At 45.6% G+C, this 22,425-nt stretch overlaps 1 protein-coding gene across 1 annotated transcript in view; it reads right to left on the bottom strand.

The window, feature by feature from the left end:
- PGBD5 (piggyBac transposable element derived 5) overlaps positions 1-22,425 on the bottom strand; it is a 127,888-nt gene that overhangs the window by 93,950 nt on the left and 11,513 nt on the right. Inside the window, exons 3-4 of the mRNA XM_040429415.1 lie at positions 19,912-20,339; positions 1,466-1,600 (exon numbers count right to left, since the gene is read on the bottom strand). Coding sequence (XP_040285349.1) covers positions 1,466-1,600; positions 19,912-20,339 — 563 coding nt within the window. The remainder of the gene's footprint in view (positions 1-1,465; positions 1,601-19,911; positions 20,340-22,425) is intronic.

The raw sequence follows: 22,425 nt of genomic DNA, 5'->3' as shown, positions 1-22,425 counted from the left end.
CCTTTCATGAAGTACGATATGTGATGAGAAAACAATCTCAGAATGGCTTGTATAAGTAAAAGCATTTTAAAGTTATCACCACATAAAGTGACATATGTCAGATTTGCAAAAATCTGTCTGGTCCTTAAGGCCCCTTTCACATGGGCGACAATTCCGCGTGGGTGCAATGCGTGAGGCGAACGCATTGCCCACGCACTGAATCCTGACCCATTCACTTCAATGGGGCTGTTCAGATGAGCGGTGATTTTCACGCATCACTTGTGCTTTGCGTGAAAATCTCTGCATGTTTTATATTCTGCGTTTTTCACGCAACGCAGGCCCCATAGAAATGAAAGGGTCTGCGTGAAAATCGCAAGCATCCGCAATCAAGTGCGGATGCGGTGCGATTTTCACGCATGGTTGCAAAGGACCTTTGATGACGTAATCGCGCTCACCACGTGAGCACAGTGACGTCAGCGCAGGTCTTGATGAATGAAGATAGAAGGATCTTGCTTCACGCAGAACCATTAATTTCTATGGGGCCTGCGTTGCGTGAAAAACGCAGAATGTAGAACATGCTGCGATTTTCACGCAACGCACAAGTGATGTGTGAAAATCACCGCTCATCTGAACAGCCCCATTGAAGTGAATGGGTCCGGATATAGTGCGGGTGCAATGCGTTCACCTCACGCATTGCACACGCGCGGAATTCTCGCCCGTGGGAAAGGGGCCTTAAGGACCAGACTGATTTTTGCAAATCTGACCAGTGTCACTTTATGTAGTGATAACTTTAAAACGCTCTTACTTATCCAGGCCATTCTGAGATTGTTTTCTCGTCACATATTGTACTTCATGACACTGGTAAATAAGAATCAAAATATTTATAAGGGAAAATAATAAAATGAATAGAACACCTAACCCAAACCAGAACTTCAGTGAAGAAGTCCGGGTTCGGGTCTGGGTTAGGTGTCCTAAAGCCACATTCAGTTTTTTTTCACGCGCATGCAAAACGCATTGCATTCACGCGGGGAAAAAATCGGAACGCAAATCGCAAGTCAAAACTGACTGCAATTGCGTGGCTACTCGCGCGGGTTTCCCGCAATGCACACACAACGCATCCGGAGCAAATCCGGGACACCCGTGTGAAAGAGGCCTAAAGTGAAAAATGGCCCGGTCCTTATATATTCATTCACCACATACTAGCACTGCTTATCTGACCTCTGAAATGTCACAAAATAGCCACTTCAACAGTATAAAAATCACCTGTACAGATTCGCCCCATATAATTTTGCCGTTTGCTTCTACATTGGACATACAAACATTGTAGTTTGCTTGTTCATTGGAAGAAGCAAACGGCTACATGTATGTTGGAGTGCATTTTCATTATTTCTCTCAGTTATATGCCAAATGCAGGACTTTTGTTATTTCCGTTCGGTCTATATCAGAGCAGAACAGAAGTTTATAGTGCTGATGTGAATGGCCTTACCTGAGAAATGAATCCCGTTGAAGAACACTGCCTCACCCACAGAGTGAATTTTCTCTTCTTCCTTTTCCGTAATTCTCGCTCTGTACAAGAGGCAATAAATGCTGGATCTTCATCAATTAAAGGCTCATGAAGCACCTATAAAACAAAATATTGTTGTTAATATTGAGCTAGGAGTCTAGAAATAGAAGATTTGACAGAAAGAATAGAGCAGCATGTAGCACACTAATGCTCCTATCAAAATGACACCACACCATTATCGATGACTATTACATTCAGTGCTACCAAACATACAGGAGAATATAGCAGAACATACCTATTACAGTGTGCCATAAACATAATATCCCCCAAAAATAATTGTGCTAAGCTGATACTGTGCCAGGGTGCCCACAGCAATAGTGGTCCCAAAAGTCCCACCAATAGTGAACATTTTCTACCACAGTGCCCTTAGAAGTAATAGTGCACTTACAGTCCCACCATTAGTAATAATTAGTGTTCAGCAAAGCATCCTAAGTGGAATTTGATTAGAAGTTTAGGAAAAATTCGATTTGCCACCTATCCGAATTTCCTCACGCTTGGTTGTAACAAATAGTTTTTTCCTATAACGACTGCTGCCCTGGTTACAAAGTAAAAGTGAGAAACCCGGGAATGTGATACGACCCATAGTACCGAGCAGCCAGTCAATCCACCGAAAGCCATCCATCCATCTCCTGTGATGTGAAAGCCCCATAAAAGCCTCATCACGCGCTCTCCGCCATTTTACTGTGAGCTGAGCTTAGGGAGAGACTTCACAAGCACTTATGCGGTAGGGACAGTGTTGTCGAAAGCTATTAATATTTATTAATAATAATTACATCTACAGTGCATATAAAAAGTCTACACACCCCTGTTAAAATGTCAGGTTTCTGTGCTGTAAAAAAATGAGACGAAGATAAATAATTTCAGAACCTTTTCCACCTTTAATGTGACCTATAAACTGTACAACTCAATTGAAAAACAAACTGAAATCTTTTAGGTGGAGGGAAGAAAAAAGATAAAAATAAAATAATATGGTTGCATAAGTGTGCACACCCTTAAACTAATACTTTGTTGAAGCACCTTTTGATTTTATTACAGCACTCAGTCTTTTTGGGTAGGAGTCTATCAGCATGGCACATTTTCACTTGCCAAGATCTGCCCACTCTTCTTTGCAGAAATACAATACAATAGAAGATCCAAAAGGTATATGGGCTTCACCAGTACTCCAATATCAATCAGCAAAAAGGGGGAGTATCATTAACTAAAATATTACTTTTAATTCAATGTGCAGCTAAAACACACCACTAAGATGCATCATCATAAAAACAGATGGGGTCCAAACCTGGTACCCCAGTACTGGTAGAAAAGTAATTAAACCTGCTCCACCAGACCAAAAGAGCTACTGGGATCAGCGAGAATTTCCTGGAGGGTCTGTATAAGGATATCAGAAGTAGGCCGGATACGAGGTCACTAGATGGGGGTGGCGTCTGTAAAGGCGATGCAGAACTGTGCCCTATATAACCCTATGAAAGGGGAAGGGGGCTAGTTTCATTCTGCCTATCTACACAGAGCACCCGCCCCAATAGGGGCGACCCCGTCCGGATACCTGTTCCTATCCCAGACCTGATCCCTAGTGCTAGTAAATAATAAATGTGGCCAGTTAATAATTCCTTATGACCTCCTCAGTTCTTGGTAATGTCACTGTTGTGCCATATTTTCTCCACTTGATAATGACTGTCTTTACTGTGTTCCTTGGTATAACTAATGCCTTGGAAATTCTTTTCTACCCTTCTCCTGACTGATACCTTTTAACAATGAGATCCCTCTGATGCTTTGCAAGCTCTCTGTGGACCATGGCTTTTGCTGTGGGATGCGACTAAGAAACTTTCAGGAAAGACCAACTAGAGCAGCTGAACTTTATTTGGGGTTAATCAGAGGCACTTTAATGATGGCAGGTGTATGCTGACTCCTATTTAACATGATTTTGAATGTGATTGCTTAATTCTGAACACCGCTACATCCCCAGTTATAAGAGGGTGTGCACACTCATGTAACCACAATATTTTAGTTTTTTTTAGTTTTCTTCCCTCCACCTAAAAGATTTCAGTTTGTTTTTCAATTGAGTGGTACAGTTTACAGGTCACATTAAAGGTGGAAAAAGTTCTGAAATGATTTATATTTGTCAAATTTTTTTTTTTACAGCACAGGAACCTGATATTTTAACAGGGGTGTGTAGACTTTTTATATCCACTGTGTGTATGTGTATATATATATATACACACACACACACACACACATTTAAGAACATCGGATAGAGAGAATGCAGGGACAGTGCAGGGAAATCGTAGGGAGAGTTTTTTGAGACTGTAGGGAGACAGCAGGGACAGTGCAGGTTTAGTGTAAATGACGTGTGAATCTTGTTGAACTGCTGCCGCCTGAGGAGGTGGTGATAGTGAGTTCACTAAAAGAGTTCAAGAGGGGCCTGGCTGTATTTCTGGAGTGTAATAATATTGCAGGCTATAGCTACTAGAGAGGGGTCGTTGAACCAGGGAGTTATTCCGATTGCCTGATTGGAGTCGGGAAGGAATTTTTTCCCACTAAAGTGAGTAAAATTGGCTTCTACCTCACAGGTTTTTTTTTTGCCTTACTCTGATTCAACTTGCAGGATAACAGGCTGAACTCAGGTAGAAGCCAATTCTCCCCACTTAAGGGGGAAAAAAATTCCTTCCCTGCTCCAATCAGAATAACTCCCTGGATCAACGACCCCTCTCTAGTAGCTATATCCTGTATTATTACCCTCCAGAAATACATCCAGACCCCTCTTGAATTCCTTTATTGTACTCACCATCACCACCTCCTCAGGCAGAGAGTTCCATAGTCTCACTGCTCTTACCGTAAAGAATCCTCTTCTATGTTTGTGTACAAACCTTCTTTCCTCCAGACACAGAGGATGTCCCCTCGTCACAGTCACAGTCCTGGGGATAAATAGATGATGGGATAGATCTCTGTACTGACCCCTGATATATTTATACATAGTAATTAGATCTCCCCTCAGTTGTCTTTTTCTAAAGTGAATAACCCCACTTTTGATAATCTTTCAGGGTACTGTAGTCCATCCATTCCAGTTATTACTTTAGTTGCCCTCTTCTGAACCCTCTCCAGCTCTGCTATGTCTGCCTTGTTCACAGGAGCCCAGAACTGTACACAGTACTCCATGTGTGGTCTGACTAATGATTTGTAAAGTGGTAGGACTATGTTCTCATCACGGGCATCTATTCCCCTTTTGATGCAACCCATTATCTTATTGGCCTTGGCAGCAGCTGCCTGACACTGGTTTCTACAGCTTAGTTTGCTGTTCACCAAAATTCCTAGGTCCTATTCCATGTCAGTGTTACCCAGTGTTTTAACATTTAGTATGTACGGGTGACTTGCATTATTCCTTCCCATGTGCATAACCTTACATTTGTCAGTGTTAAACCTCATCTGCCACTTCTCTGCCCAAGCCTCCAATCTTTCCAGATCCATCTGTAGTAGTATACTGTCCTCTTCCATTTTAATTACTTTACACAGTTTAGTGTCATCTGCAAAACTTGATTTTTTTACTGTGCAAGCCTTCTACAAGATCATTAATAAATATATTGAAGAGTATAGGGCCCAATACTGACCCCTGAGGTACTCCGATCGTGACAGTGACCCAATCTGAGTGTGTACCATTAACCCTTTGTTTTCTATCACTCAGCCAGTTACTTACCCACATAGACATTTTCTCCCAGTCCATGCATTCTCATTTTATATACTAACCTTTTATGTGGTACAGTGTCAAATGCTTTGGAGAAGTCCAGATATATGACATCCACTGATTCGTCGCTGTCAAGTCTAGAACTTACCTCCTCATAGAAACTGATTAAATTAGTTTGACATGATAGCATCTCTTAGAAAACCTTCAAACAATTTAGGTTACTTTCACACCCATGTTTAGTGCGGATCAGTCATGGATCTGCACAGATGGATCCATTCAAATAATACAACCGTCTGCATCCGTTCAGAACTGATCCGTTTGTATTATCTTTAACATAGCCAAGACGCTTGAACACCATTAAAAGTCAATGGAGGACGGATCATTTTTCTATTGTGCCAGATTGTGTCATAGAAAACGGATCCGTCCCCATTGAATTACATTGTGTGTCAAAACGGATCAGCTTGGCTCAGTTTTGTCAGACGGACACCAAAACGCTGCAAGCAGCGTTTTAGTGTCCGCCTCCAAAGCTGAATAGAGACGGAACGGAGGCAAACTGATGCATTCTGAGCGGATCCTTTTCCATTCTGAATGCATTAGGTCAAAACTGATCTGTTTTGGACCGCTTGTGAGAGCCGTGAACGGTAATGGTAGCCGCTGAATCTGCTTCTCTTTTCAGCAATCATGAGCTTTGTGAGTTCAGGGATGTGTGCAAGAGACAGATGAGGGCGACACAAGTGACGACTAAACAGATGATGATGATGATGATGATGTAGCCGATCGCATGTGGGTGCCGGGTGAAGGGAGGGCATCGTCATCATCAGGGGGCCAGGGTGGCAGTGTGCCTGTGAGACAGCAGGGTGGAAGCAGAGGGAGATCTGCGGCCAAATGCAGGAGAGATACACAGTCTGCTACTTTGTCAGATTTTTTTAAAGAGACTGGCAATAGCAGAAGGTATAATAACATTATAATTTCTTTAGATAGACATTTGTACTATCTAGCCACTTAAATGTAAGAGCGGGTTAACACTTGCATTAGGGTATTCTGTTATAGGTTCAGTTTATAACGGAATTTCCAGACAGAATGCAAAAGGGAAGCTTTTAAGAGGCATTCTATTTTGAGCCGTCATAATAGGAGTCTATGGGCAAGCATAACGGACCTGTCTGACTTTTATTATGACGGATCAAAACGGAATGCCTTTTAAAGGCTTCTGTTTTGCATTCCGTCCACAAATTCTGCTATATTTCGTTATAAACGTAACCTATAATGGAATACCCCAACGCAAGTGCGAACCCACCCTAACAAGGCTAGGTTTAAACTTATAAGATTTAACAGGGTTGTCCAAGATGATTAAAAATATCAGACAAGTCCTGTAATATCTTATATACTTCTACTCACTGTTTTTCCAGTGCTTTATTCAGAGGCGCTAGTTCGGTCTTCCTATGGCTGCTTGTTTACAAACCACATTGATGACATGACCAGGACCATGGGGGTCATTTATTTCAGTAATGCAAATTAAAGGGGGTGTCTGGGTTCAGAGCTGAACATGGACATACCCTTATTTTCACCCAGGCAGCCCCCCTGAGGCTACCATCGGAGCATCTCATGCTCCGATGCGCTCCCTTGCCCTGCGCTAAATCGCGCAGGGCACTGGCTCTTTTGTTTATCATAACACACTGCCGGGCGGACGTCACCGGCTCTGATGGGTGGGCTTTAGCACTGCCCTAGACGTTTTACTGGCTAGGGCAGTGCTAAATCCCGCCCATCAGTGCCGGTGACGTCAACGGGGTTCCTGGCAGCCCCATGGAGACCCTCGGTACGTCACCGGAACTCTTGAAAATGCCTTTACGTCACCGGAACTCTTGATGCTCAAGTCAGGGGGGCTGCCGGGGTGAAAATGGAGGTATGTCCGGGTTCAGCTAGTACAAATGTCATATTTCCCAAATATGTAATATGGGTCTTGGCTCTAGTGATAGGGAGCCTTGTCAACCACCGCTGGGATCCCCCAGTGTCCGGAAACAGTTAGTAGCTCGCATTTGGCCATATTTACTCGGTACCCCGAATAGGAGCCAAATACCTTCAGCTCTTCAAATATTCTCTCTATATGATCTTGTGGTCTAGCTAAAAAGAGGATAATGTCGTCAGCAAATAAAGATGTTTTCAGACGTGTTTTGCCAATCCGTATCCCCTCAAAGAGGTCAGATTGATTCAAACTCCTGACCAGTGGCTCTAGAGCTAAGTTGAAGAGAAGGGGCGATAAGGGACACCCCTGCTGTGTACCTTTCTGTAGGGGGAAAGGACTTGAAAGGAATCCCTGCGTGTATACTCTCGCTTTGGGGTTTTCATAAAGCCGGGATAAAAAGTTCCGAAAATGCCCAACAAATCCCATCTTGTCCAATACCGCATCCAGCCATGCCCACCGTACATTATCAAAAGCCTTTTCAGCGTCAAAAGTGAGCATGGCTGGAGTCTCTCTCTCCCCAGTCCCCAGGACTAACCCTGTCTAAGACAGCTAGCACATTTCTTATATTAATAACTGCACAAACCCCACTTGCTCAGGGGCAATCAGGGTAGGCAACATAGTCGCCAGGCGATCAGCCATAATTTTGGAGAGTATTTTCGTGTCAACGTTTATGAGAGAAATGGGTCTGTACGACCCCAGGTCTAGCGGATCTTTACCCGCCTTGGGCAGCAGCTTAATGTATGACACATTCTCCCTGTCAGGGGGCGCCTTTCCCTCCAGCACCTCGTTGTAAAGCGTCAGCAGAACTGGGGATATCTGGGTAAATAAGGTTTTTTAGTACTCCCCCGTATAGCCGTCGGGCCCCGGGGCTTTGGAATTACCCAGGTGACGAATGACTGCCTGGAGCTCTTCTATGGAAATATCTGCATTTAGCTGCGTAACCTGGTCTTGTGTGAGCGATGGTAACTGTACCTTATGTAAAAGAGTATCTACTAGGCTAGCATTAGTCTGATCCTCATATAGAGATTTATAATAGTCTCCCACTATTCTGCTAATTCCTGCCGGGTTAGTGATCACTTTGCTATCAGAGTTTCTGAGAGCAGATATAAACTGTGGGCGCCTCCTACCATTCGCCAGGTTCTCCAACAGACGGACGGCTTTTTTGCCAAATCTATGCAGGGTGGCTTCAAAAGCCGTAAACCGCAGAGATTCCCTGTCTTTAGTGAGCTTGTCGAAGTCCTGACGCGCCTCAACCCATCTTTTCTTATTTGCTTCGGTGGGATTTCCTAGAAAAGCAGTATAAGAAGTCCTAACTCTAGCGCTAGCTTCTTCCTGTTGTAACAGCACTTTATTTTTCATCCCGAACACATAGTTCATTATCCTCCCCCTCATCACCACCTTAGACGTATGCCAGAATAAACTGGGATCCTCCATATGCACCTGATTAGCCTTGTGGTATTCTTCCCACCACCCCACTAGCTTATTCTGAAAGTCCTCGCGAGATAATAACTGGGAAGGGAATCTCCACAGATAGTCTGGGCCTCTTGGATATTCCATGCTAAGGACTAACTCCACCGGCGCATGATCCGCAATCACCAGGTCTCCCACACTCGCCTGTTCCACCCTCCCTTTCAAGGAGTGATGTACTAGGATATAATCTATCCAGGACCACGAATCCCTCGCATGAGAATAAAAGGAGTAGCATCTTTCATCGGGGTGTAGCTGTCGCCAAGGATCCACCAGCCCAGTCACCTGCAGTATTTCTGACATTATTCCATCCCGAGACCTGGTGTTATTTTCTCTATAGTAATTGCATTTCCTATCTTCTATCTCATTGAGAACTGTATTAAAGTCCCCCCATACTATCTTATTGGGACACGTATCCTGCAATAACAGCTCTTCCAGCTCTCTATAGAACCGCACATTATTATGATTCGGTCCATATATATTGTACAAGCTGTATTGAGTCTCCTGCACCTTCATCAACACATGCACCCACCTTCCCTGGCTATCTGACACAGATCCCAGTACCTGACAATTAAGCTGCCCATTAATAAGGACTAACACTCCTGCTTTTCTGTTAACCGCCGGTGAGCCCACAACCTGTGCAAACCACAACTTTTCCATTCTGGAAAAATCCTCCTGACCTAAATGTGATTCTTGTAGTAGGACTATAATCGGGTTTAAATTTTTTGAGATGTCTGAGTACCCTCCACCACGATATCACTTTCATTGTGCCGGGCTGGGGCAGTAGGCCTAAATTTGTCACCTCCAGAGTGATAGCCCTAGAACAAAACGAGTTCCCTCTAACCCCAAGATATTGAAATAAAACAAGCAACAAAAATATAACACAAATTAAATGGTCGCGTCACCCCCCTAGCTTAACTTTTGTAAACGACTCCCTTTTTTCTGTGCTACAGGACATTAACCGCCACCACACAGCCCCCAGAGTCAATATTGAGGCAGGAGCCCGATGGGTCTAACATGACCCCTCGGGTCCCCAGCCCCTCCCTCCCCCCCCTCACCCCCCCTCACCCCTTTCAACACTGCCAAACAGATAATAAAACTGAGTATGACAGATTATATAGAGAGAAGCAGAAAAAAAAAACCACATAATTACTAACAATGGTCTATCAAGAAACCAATGAACATTAGCCTCTTCGGCGTCTGTAGAGTCCCAAATCCCACAGCAGTATGCGTTAGTACGCCTCCTATGCAGTATGGGCCGAAGCAATTAGCTCTTCTTTGCAGATGCTCTACGACCCCCCGGAGATCTCTGATCCCAAGGCAGTGGTGCAGTTTCCTGAGCGTCCCAGTTCTGGTCTGCTGACGACCGATCTTCCTGCTTGCCAGGTGAACCCTTCGATGGGCCAGATGTAAATGACTCATCAGTCCGGTAATAGTCCCGGTTCTCCTTGGTTCGTAGGAGCATCTGTTCTGCTTCCTGGGGGTCTCTATAGAACCGCACTGATCCATCCCGCAAAGTTACTTTCAAACGAGCCGGGTATTGTAACTGGAATCACATCTCCCGTTTATACAGCTCCGAGCAGATTCGGCTACAGTCTCTACGTTGGCGGGCCACCGCAGCCGAGTAATTGGCAAAAAGAAGAACAACATGACCCCGGATCCTGAGGGGCCCTTTACGAGCCCGGAAAGCGCGTAGAATCGCCTCTTTATCGCAATAGTCCAGATATCGCATAATCACCTGGCGCGGCTTCCCTCTAGCATCCGCCATATTGTTATCTCTGCGACCTTTGCGATCCGGCACCGGGCCGATACGGTGAGCCCTCTCTACCTAATGCTTGCCCTCCAGACCAAGGGCTTCGGGCAGCTCCCGCTCACATACCTCCATCAGAGCTTGGGGCTTAATACTCTCAGGCAGGCCCAGGAGTCTCAAGTTGTTCCGCCTGGACCTATTTTCAATGTCCTCCAGACGGTCTCTCAAAATAATGTTCTGTTTAAACAAATCCTGGGCTTCGCTGTCTGCTCTTTCCAGCGCCTCTTCCACTTGCACCAATCTTTTCTCTACATCCTCTATGCGAGAGTCTTGCTGGGCCAAAGCCTCCCGGATCTCGTGCAGGGATTGTGTTAAGGTTTTAGTCAGTGTCTCTCTAATGTCCGGCGCCAAGTGTCGTGCCACCTCGATCGCCAGCGACTGATAATCAATTGCCGGAGTGTCAGTTGTCACTGTTTAGGGTTCAAGGGGCGGCAGTTCCACCGCCTGCGAGCTTAACAACACAGCTGGTGAGGCCGGACGGGGATCCTCCATCTTGCCGAGTGCACTCTCCCCACGTGTGCCTTTGCCCCTTGTCATTATTCTGTTCCCGCTCCGCAAATGATAGTGGTCCATGTTCCAATTTGTTCAGGTATGAAGCAGACCGGACCTCTCACGTTCCGGTCCCTGTAGTATGCCAAAGCGATGGAGCGGGACTCGATTTCGGTGGATGGTGTCCGGAGCTCTAGCACTCCACGTCCTGCATCACAGCGCCGGAACCGGAAGTCCCAATGGTTTACATCTTGTGGTGAACCCTCTTTATGCACTCTGGTGAAGTCTTCTCTTGATTGTTGACTTTGACACACATACACCTACCTCCTGGAGAGTGTTCTTGATCTGGCCAACTGTTGTGAAGGGTGTTTTCTTCACCAGGGAAAATATTCTTCGGTCATCCACCACAGTTGTTTTCTGTGGTCTTCCGGGTCTTTTGGTGTTGCTGAGCTCACCTGTGCGTTCCTTCTTTTTAAGAATGTTCCAAACAGTTATTTTGGTCACGCCTAATGTTTTTGCTATCTGTCACGGCGCCGTCTAGGAGGCGGGCATGTCCAGAGCACCCACGCATCATCAGTGCGTCCAGCGTCACCCGCGCTCCTGATAATACTATGCGTGCATCTATCTGCATTCATGCTAATGGTTTTAGGGCTGAGCACCGAGCTGATCACTCGGTGCTCGGCTGTGTAGAGTCATGTGACGCTGGCCACGTCACATGACCCCTCTAGCTCCCTATTTAAACAGGCAATCTGCTGGCCACAGATTGCCTGTTATTTAGGTTCCACCTGCGATTTTGTCTTTCCTGGCGTACTGACCCCCTGCTGAATTCCTGACGATCCTCTGCCTGCTCCTTGTGTACTCTGCTGCTCTCCTGGTATTCTGACCCCGGCCTCCTCCTGATGATCCTCTGCTGACTCCTTTGCTACTTCACGACTCTCCTGGTATTTATGACCCCGCCTTCTCCTGACTATTCTCTGCTTGCTCCATTTGTACTTTGTAGGTTTCCTGGTATTGACTCGTTCCGTTCACGTTCTGTTGTTTGTCTGTCATCCCTGCACTTATTCCAAGCTAGGGATTGCCGTCCAGTTGTCCCCTGTCATTAGGACTCGCGAGGCAAGTAGGCAGGGCCAGGGGGTGAGGGTGGAGCGCAGTGGTCACTTCCCTCCCCCCTGTGTGTGTGTACGTGACCGTTACACTATCTCTCTGATGGGTTTGTTTTGTTTTTTCAGCCTAATGATGGCTTGCTTCACTGATAGTGACAGCTCTTTGGATATCATCTTGAGAGTTGACAGCAACAGATTCTAAATGCAAATAGCACACTTGAAATGAACTCTGGACCTTTTATCTGCCTATTGTAATTGGGATAATGAGGGAATAACACACACCTGGCCATGGAACAGCTGAGAAGCCAATTGTCCCATTACTTTAGGTTCCTTAACAAGTGGGAGGCACATATTCAAACTGTTATAATTCCTACACCCTTCACCTGATCTGGATGTAAATACCCTCAAATTAAAGCTGACAGTCTGCAGTTAAAGCAAATCTTGTTTGTTCCATTTCAAATCCATTGTGGTGGTGTATAGAGCCAAAAATGTTACAATTGTGTCGATGTCCCAATATTTATGGACCTGACTGTATCTCTGACAATCATGACAATTGGGTTGATCTGCTGCCCTGGGCGGAGTTTGCCAGGAACTCTGCTATCAACTTATCCTCCGGAATGTCTCCGTTTATGGAGAATTTTGGTTTCCAGCCCACTGTATTGCCTGAGTCATTCTTGCCACAGGACATTCCGGCTGTGGAGGATCATCTTCGTGCCCTCCGTTCCTCTTGGGTGCGGATTCAAGAGTCGTTACGGGTTTCTGCTCAGTGTCAGAAGCTCCAGGCTGACCGGAGGCGTTTGCCTGCTCCTTCGTACCGAGATGAGGAGAGGGTGTGCTTATCGACTCGTAATCTGAACCTCAAGGTGCCTGCTCCTAAACTGGCCAGTTTTGTTGGACCTTTTCGCATCCTCTGTAAGGTGAACCTGGTTGCCTATGCCGTTGAACTTCCTCCTGGCATGCGTATCTTCAACGTCTTCCACGTGTCGCTTTTGAAGCCACTGGTTTGCAATGGCTCTACCGGCTCACTTCCTTGCCCTCATCCCATTCCTGTGGGCAATGATGATGAGTATGAGATTAGCAGCATCATGGATTCTCGTCTGCTCCGAGTTCGAGTCCAATTCCTGGTTCACTGGAGAGGTTATGGTCCCGAGGAGCGCTCCTGAGTTTCCTCCGCTGATGTTCGGGCGCCCACCCTTCTCCGTGCTTTCCATGCTAGCTTTCCGCAGAAACCGATTTTTGCTCCGTGGAGGAGGGGCCATTGAGTGGAGGGTACTGTCAAGGTCTTACCTTGTCCTCATGGTGGCGCCATATTGGACATGTGCAGACTGCAGTCTCTTATAACCTCTGAGTGCATCATCACTTTCCTGCTGCCTGGGCGTCGCACAGTGATGATGTGGCAACACCTGACTATATCAGTCTGCTCAGGCTTCAGGTTGATTGCCCTTGCGTTTGTTCTCAAAGGTGCATCTCTGGCAGTCTGAGCTCCTTGTGTGTTCCTGTGTATGATCCGGCCTGGCTGATGTTTCCTCTGGCTCTTAACCCCGCATCGGCAGACGTACCCCCTGTGGATCTGAACCCGGCTTGGACCACTACCGGCTTTGGACCTGACCCCGGCTTGGACGACTACCCGCTTTGACGACTACCTGCATTGGACATGACCGGTTTCTTCCTAACCTCGCTGACCCTGATGAATGTTTATTTATGTTCCTTTAAATAAACAACTTTATTTTACCTGCGTTTGCATGTGGTCTGGTTTCCTGGCTCCCGTGACACTGGCTCTATAAAAATATCACATGATCTACCTCAGATGAACGCCATAAAAAAATATAAAATAAAAACTGTCATAACGTCATTTTTTTTTGGTTACCCTGCCACAAAAAAGTGTGATATTGAACGATTAAAAAAAATCTTTATCTGTAAGGACTGAACTATTATGTAATGTAACATGAAATTGTATGCTATCTATTACATCCCTTCCCCATACAATATCCATTCGGTGTCTGCAGAGTAGGGCTGCATGATATGGGAATTTTGTGCGATTGCGATTAGGGCCCTAAAAATTGCGATAATGATATGCGATATTTTAAAGGGAATTGTGCTAGAGGTCTATTTGCTTGGATTTTCCCGTATGAGCCGCTGACGCCGCCTCAGAAGCCCCTGCCGTGACCCGTCACCCAGGTACCGTATTTTCTGCTTTATAAGACGAACCTGATTATAAGACGCACCTAGGTTTTTGAGGAGGAAAATAAGAAAATAAAAAGATTTTGAACCAGAAGGTGTTCTTTTGGTGGAGTTTGAACTAATGGTGATCTGTGGATGGCACTGTTATGGGGGAATCTGTGGATGGCACTGTTATGGGGGAATCTGTGGATGGCACTGTTATGGGGGAATCTGTGGATGGCACTGTTATGGGGGAATCTGTGGATGGCACTGTTATGGGGGAATCTGTGGATGGCACTGTTATGGGGGAATCTGTGGATGGCACTGTTATGGGGGAATCTGTGGATGGCACTGTTATGGGGGAATCTGTGGATGGCACTGTTATGGGGGAATCTGTGGATGGCACTGTTATGGGGGAATCTGTGGATGGCACTGTTATGGGGGAATCTGTGGATGGCACTGTTATGGGGGAATCTGTGGATGGCACTGTTATGGGGGAATCTGTGGATGGCACTGTTATGGGGGATCTGTGGATGGCACTGTTATGGGGGATCTGTGGATGGCACTGTTATGGGGGATCTGTGGATGGCACTGTTATGGGGGATCTGTGGATGGCACTGTTATGGGGGATCTGTGGATGGCACTGTTATGGGGGATCTGTGGATGGCACTGTTATGGGGGATCTGTGGATGGCACTGTTATGAGGGATTCTTTGGATGGCACTGTTATGAGGGATTCTTTGGATGGCACTGTTATGAGGGGCCTATGGATGACGCACTGTTATGGGGGGGGGGGGGGAATCTGTGGATGATGCACTGTTATGGGGGATGTGTGCTATGACACATAGGGCCATGAGGGGGGCCAGCATAAGATGCTATATGTGTGAATGACACACATATAGCATATTATGCTGGTCCCCCTCTTGGCCCTATGTCCCCTCATGTGTCCTAAACCGCACACATAACTGTCTTTGTATGCAGAGTCTTTCTTTACTGCTGAAACAATCGCTCTCCTATTGATAAATTCCTATTGATAAAATAACCAGTCTCTGTACTCACTATGAATGCACTGCAGCAAGTGGGCCAGCCCTGACGTCACTCAGTCAGTCACGCTCCTCCCACTTCATTAATGAAGCAGGAGTGCGACTGACTGAAGTTATGCAGCAGCCGGCCTGCTTGTTGCAGTGCATTCATAGTGAGTACAGAGGCTGGTGATTTTATCAATAGGAGTTTCAATAGGAGTTTATCAATAGGAGAGAGATTGCTTCAGCAGTAAAAAAAGACTTTGCATACAAAGACAGTTACCGTATTTTTCGCTTTATAAGACGCACTTTTCTCAAAAGTGGGGGGGAAATGGCTGTGCGTCTTATAAAGCGAATACTTCACTGGCCACTATGCTGCACAGCGCGGCCAGCGAAGTATCAGTGTGGAGGGAGGAGGCGGGGCCTGGTGCAGTGACTCTACTCTAATACTGCAAGTATAGCATTAAGACAGCGCAGACCGGCATCTCCCTCGGTCATGCGCCGCCTGCTCCAGCTCCCTCTGTCATGCGCCGCCTGCCTGTTCATTCATAAAGTGAGATAAGCAGGCAGGCGGCGCATGAGGAGGGAGCTGGGGCAGGCGGCTCATGACCGAGAGAGCTGGGGCAGGCGGCGCATGACCGAGGGAGCTGGGGCAGGCGGCGCATGACCGAGGGAGCTGGGGCAGGCGGAGCATGACCGAGCGAGCTGGGGCAGGCGGCGCATGACCGAGGGAGCTTGGGCAGGCGGCGCATGACCGAGGGAGCTGGGGCAGGCGGCGCATGACCGAGGGAGCTGGGGCAGGCGGCGCATGACCGAGGGAGCTGGGGCAGGCGGCGCATGACCGAGGGAGCTGGGGCAGGCGGCGCATGACCGAGGGAGCTGGGGCAGGCGGCGCATGACCGAGGGAGCTGGGGCAGGCGGCGCATGACCGAGGGAGATGCCGGTCTGCGCCGTCTTAATGCTATACTTGCGGTACTACAGTAAGTACCGTACAGAGCATATATAATTAGATATAGATCTGATTGAATGTTTAACAGTTGCGGGGCCCGGTGTATTAGAGTAAAGTCACTACACCGGGCCCCGCCATGAGTGTCCCCGCCTCCTCCCTCCACACTGATGCATCTGATGGGGGATCTGTAGATAACCCTTATGGGGATCTGTGGATGACATAAGTGTCCTCCACAGAGCCCCATAAGTGTCATCCACAGATCCCCCATCAGTGTCATGCACAGATCCCCCCTCAGTGTCATTCACAGATCCCCCATCAGTGTCATCTACAGATCCCCCATCAGTGTCATCCACAGATCCCCCCCATCAGTGTCATCCACAGATCCCCCCCATCAGTGTCATCCACAGATCCCCCCATCAGTGTCATCCACAGATCCCCCCATCAGTGTCCTCTACAGATCCCCCCATCAGTGTCATCCACAGATCCCCCATAACAGCATAGCGGCCGGCGATACATCAGTGTAAGCCACGTAAAAAGTCAACCATCGCTTTATGAGACGCACGGTCATTTTCTTCCCTCTTACAAAGCGAAAAATAATCGCTGCATTTTTGGGTCGGCCAAATCGCCATATCACAATCGGCGATTATCGCGATACGATTGCTTTGGCGATATATCGTGCAGGCCTACTGCAGAGCATAAATAGCTTGCTGGACTTTGTAGTGCATTAAAGGCTAATTAACATTAGCTTATTGTATGTTGAAAACACAGATTCACCCACCTCATGCAGCAACAGTGAGAGCAGCCAGAGCCCACTCAGCACACCAGGTCATGAACTAGCAGGTAGTCATCAGCCTTGAGTAATGGACAAGTAAGTGTACAGGAAGCCATACTACCAGAAAACGCTACACTTCCCGACTGCGCTAAGCCTCGCCCTCCAATCCATTTTTAGCTAATCAGCACGTGTTTTACCAGGAACCAATCAGGGGGCTAGTTACAGCTGCTGTCCATTGTGGCTCACATGACAGAAGCAATAGGAGTGGTTGGGAGCAGCTGCCCGAGTCATATGAGACCAAATTAAACTTTTTTGGCCTAAATGCAAAATGCTATGTGTTGCGTAAAACTAACACTGCACCTCACCCTGAACACACCATCTCCACTGTGAAACATGGTGGTGGCAGCATCATCATGCTGTGTGGAGGCTTTTCTTCAGCAGGGAAGCTGGTCAGAGTTGAAGGGAAGATGGATGGAGCTAAATACAGGGCAATTTGGAGGAAAACCTGGCAGTGGCAGCAAAAACCTTTAGACTAGGGCAGAGGTTCACCCTCCAGCAGGACAACCCTGAACATACAGCCAGAGCTACAATTGAATGGATTAGATCAAAGCATATTATGTGTTAGAATGGTCCAGTCAAAGCCCAGACCTAAATCCTATTGAGAATCTGTGGAAAGACTGTTCACAAATGCTCTCCATTTTGCAAAGAACGGTCAAAAATATCAGCCTCTAGATGTGCAAATCTGGTAGAGACATACCCCAAAAAGACTTGCACCTGTAATTGCAGTTAAAGGTGGTCCTACAAAGTATTGACTGATTACAGATGCACAAATTTACGTCGGAGGACATGCATTTAAAAATGGCTTGCAGCAGGCACCATAGCTGCCGGGTGTCCGCTGTTTTAAACAGCAGACACCCAGCACTAATTTCCGCGACTGGTGGTAATGCCGGTCGCTGACTTTTAACTCTTCAGATGCCGTGGTTATATGTGACTACAGCATCTGTATGCCCTAAAACCCAGAAGGGCACACTTCTGGGTGTGCTCTGGCTCCCATGGGCAGGGATCGGGGAAGCCGAAGCATGTACAGTAGCAGACCCGTCCTACTCTGTGACAGGAGGCTGCTGCATATTAGTTTCTATGGAGCCCCTGCCTATGGTAGGGCTCCATAGGAACATAATTAAATTCTCATTGACTCTCATTGCGGAACCAGGTGATGAATACCACACAACTCCAGGCACATTTAAGGGAGGTGAGAGGCACACAAGTGTCATGTCAGAGCATTCAAAACCGTTTACATCAGCGTGGTCTGTGTGCTAGGCAAGGGTACCTGACCACACCAGCAGACACAGGCATCATCGTCTTGCTTGGGCCAGGGAGCATCTATGCTGGGCGAGGGGCCAGTGGGCCTCAGTGCTGTTCACTGATGAAAGTCGATTCACACTGAGCAATAATGATGGCCACCAACCATGTTGGAAACATCAAAGAGAGCGCTATGCATCAGCCTTTGTTCTCACTAGACGAGGCTTTGGTGGTAGTGTTGTTACACAGTGTTACAGGCACTGAAACCAGGAACAAGAGTGAATTTAAAATACAGAAGTTGTATATGTCCTTTATACTTTCTCTCCTTTTATGATCCACACCTGATTTTACCCTCAAGAACTGCATTAAAAAACCCTGAATTTGTGGCAGATCCCGAACAACTCTACTTGAAGGTGATATCAAGCGCATGCAGGTTCATCTAGAGGAAGCTCTGAAAGAAAACAGGAGCTTAGGAGACAATTCTATTCAGAAAACCATCCACCCATTTTCATAAAAAATTACATAAAGGTTGTTACTATGTGATAAAAATTGTTTGATGTGTCACTTTAACCATCCTATTAAAGAAAAGGACTTGTCCATAAAAGAAGCTTATCAAAAGCTCAGCGAACTACATGAACGATTCCTGGAAGCCTGGGTTTCATGGAATCCAGACAGTTGCTCCATGCAGCTACTAGTGGTTCTGAACTGGCAAAGAAGCCCAGCAACATGACATTGTGTACTCCATCTCATATTTCATTCTAATGCTGACTGGCATCAGGTCGTTGTGTGTGGTGGCACAGAGTTTTCTAACTTAGATCTGGCCTGAGGTCTGAAATTGGTGGTATGACATAATTCCCTTTACATATTACCACTGAAGGGATTTTCCCATATGAGACAAATGGGGTCATATCGCTAGAATGGGGTCATATAGAAGTGAATGGGAGCGAACAGTGCTGCGCGGCCACCACTCCGATTCATTTCTATGGGGCAGATGGTAATAGCCGAGCCAGCGGTCAGCTATTTTCGGCGGGCCCATAGAAATTAATGGAGGTTGGCTGCACAAGCGCTCTCCACCACTTTCAGGACTCTGTTCTCGGTGTAGGTGTGGGTCCCAGAGGTGGGACCTGTACCTATTAGACAATGGGGGCATATCTCAGCGAAATGCCCCAATTGTCTGAGATGAAAAAAAAACCTTTAAGCCTAAAATATGTACATTGATTTATGAGTAGTTTCCTATTACTTGTTATAGCCTTTATTCTCTTTAGAAACATTTTTATTTTGAGAATTTTATTTTCAGTGGATCCCCAAAGCTAGAAAAGGTTGGGAAACGTAGCTATACACTGATGCTACCAGGGTAATCTCTCCCTGTAGATCCTGTTATGGGTTCTCGCTTCTTGCTATAGTGATGGTGTCGGCATGATCTCTCTCTGGGATCTTTCCCCTGTAATCTGGGTGCTCTCATTCCTCCTAAGGATAGTGTTGCTGTCTACAACTTTTTCCACTCCCTGCTGAAATCTCTAACAATGAACAGAGCAATTGCAGGAGACACTTGTTTAGCTAGTGGAAAATACCATGTAGGTGAGATGATCCTCACCTGGTCACACAATTATGGTGTTATTCATGCTTCGAAACATTTATACATACATCTCTTGACAGATTTACCTGTGTTTGTGAAGGTCTGAAAGAGGAATCAAAACTATTCTGCAAAGAGTTAAGGAAGGGTTGAATCTTGTAAAGTCCATGGGTAGTCTGGCTAGAGCGGAAAGCCACAATATGGAAGAATTTAAGAATTTTCTCAAATCGTGATTGTGTCATAACAAGTGAAATGCTCTTGTTGCTATAAAATCCACCACTCCATATGCTTAGCACAGATTCACAATGATGGGTACTAGTTGATATCATGTAGCCCAGAAATGCTTTCATTTCAGCAAGAGTGACATCTATCCATGCATCATCATATCCAAATCTTTCTTGGAACTTCTTAGCATACATATTGGTCTGAGTCACCATGCTTTTAATCACATTATCAGGGACAAACAGTTGAAAAAAATCTATTGCACTGGAGTTGGATGGCATTATGCGGGTAGGCCCTGCAAACAAACAGAAACATTTTTACTCACAATTGTAAAACACTTAAAATAATCTGGTATTCTGCCAGCAAGATCATAAGATGAAATCTAACAAAATGAGGCTATGCTAACATCCTGACATACGTGCTAAAAGTAGGTATTCATTAGGTTACATTAGCCAGATGGAGGCCAAAGAGTATCTTTTTGGCCTCAATTTGCCCAATATAAGTCAGTATTACCTCTATACCTCAACAAAAAACAAACAGAATGGAACAGCGTATTAAACTGTGCTATTTCATACGACATCCAATAAAAACAGACATGTTAAATATATAATTTATTTACATTTTTTTTTTTACAATGGAACCCAAATGTAGGCATTTGTTAGATGCATCTCTTTGACATATATGCCATGGTGTATATAGTAAAAATAAAAATAAAAATAAATAAAACATAAACATGATGTGAACAAAGCCTAAAACTGCACATAAAATTGGAGACATATACCTATAGATTACTATACACTAGTACAGTTCCATACAACATAGAGGCGTAATATGACTGTGCGCATGAAGCCTAAAGGTGCAACGTCACTGACCACCCTCCTAGTGGTTGGTGCACAATCCCCACCCAATCCTTCCTGCCACCAGATTAAGGTATGCAAACATTTATCACAGTGAAGGACAGCATTCAGGAATGTAATGCAGTTAGGAGTGACTTTATCCCGACGTTGGTGTATTTTCAATAAAACCATTCCCAACTACATTACATTCCTGAGTGCTGTCCACTCACTGTGATAAAGTCAATACGGAACTGTAAAAATGTATTTTATAACATGTCACACATAATTGTAAGTTGCAATCACTTACAACCCCAATTTCAAAAAAAGTTGTGAGGCTGTGTAAAATATATATATAAATTAAGACAGAATATGATGAAATGCATAATTTATTCACAAAAGATCATAGAGCACACATCAGATGTTAAAAGTCAGACATTTTACCATTTCATGAAAAAAAATTAACTCCTTTAAAATTTGAAGGCAGTAATACATCTAAAAAAAAGTTGGTACATGGTGTGGGGTTTCGCTCTGGTAGACAGGATTAGCGGACGCAGTATAGAGGCAACAAGTTCTTTGGATCAAACAGTTCAGTGTTTTATTCACACTTTAGGCAAATGACAAAACAAGCAGTCATAAACAAGCAAAAAGTCACCTTGCGGTGTTAGTAGCAATTCACGCCTTGCTTTTGAGCCCAACTGCTTATTTAGTGACAGCCAGGTGCTGCCAAAACCCAGGCCGGCACTTAAAATCCGATCCGGCATTTGACCTCACCTGGCTCTAAATCAGCCCAACAGCACATGCTGGGAGGAAAATACCTGTTTTCCCAGACCAAACCTCTCACTGTGTCACAATGGGCAACAAAAGAATGGAAAAGTAAGTGGTACTAACAAAAAAACAGCTGGAGGAGCAGTTTGCTACTAAGTCAAATGACTGGGTATATAAAGAGGATGTTAGAGAGGCAGAGTCTCTCAGAAACAAAGATGAGCAGAGGTTCACCAATCTGTGAAAAAACTGAAAATTTCAGGAAAAATGTTCCTCAACGTAAAAATGCCTAGACCTGTGATGGCTAACCTCCGGCACTCCAGCTGTGGTCAAACTACGACTCCCAAGATGCACACTTGCTTGGCTGTTTTCAGAACTCCACAGAAATGAATGGAGCATGCTGGGAGTCGTAGTTTCACCACAGCTTGAGTGCCGGAGGTTAGCCATCACTGGCCTAGACTTTGAATATCCCACCATCTACAATACATAATGTTTAAAAATTCTGAGAATCTGGAGAAATTCATGTGGTCAAGGGACGAGGCCAACAGATAATGCTGGATGCTCGTGATCTACAGGCCCTCAGGAGGCACTGCATTAAAAACAGGCATGATTCTGTACTGGAAATCACTGCATGGGCCCAGAAACACTTCCAAAAATCATTTTCTATGAATATGGTTCGCAATGCAATCCACAAGTGGAAGTTAAAGCTGTAATATACAAAGAAGAAACCATATATCAACACGATCCAGAAATGCCATCAGGTCAAAGCTCATTTAAAATGGA

The sequence above is a fragment of the Bufo bufo genome, chromosome 4 (genome assembly GCF_905171765.1).
Source record: "Bufo bufo chromosome 4, aBufBuf1.1, whole genome shotgun sequence".
NCBI classification, from domain to species: domain Eukaryota; kingdom Metazoa; phylum Chordata; class Amphibia; order Anura; family Bufonidae; genus Bufo; species Bufo bufo.
The sequence above is the reverse complement of the archived record's forward strand: the minus strand, read 5'-3'. Positions and strand labels throughout refer to the sequence as shown.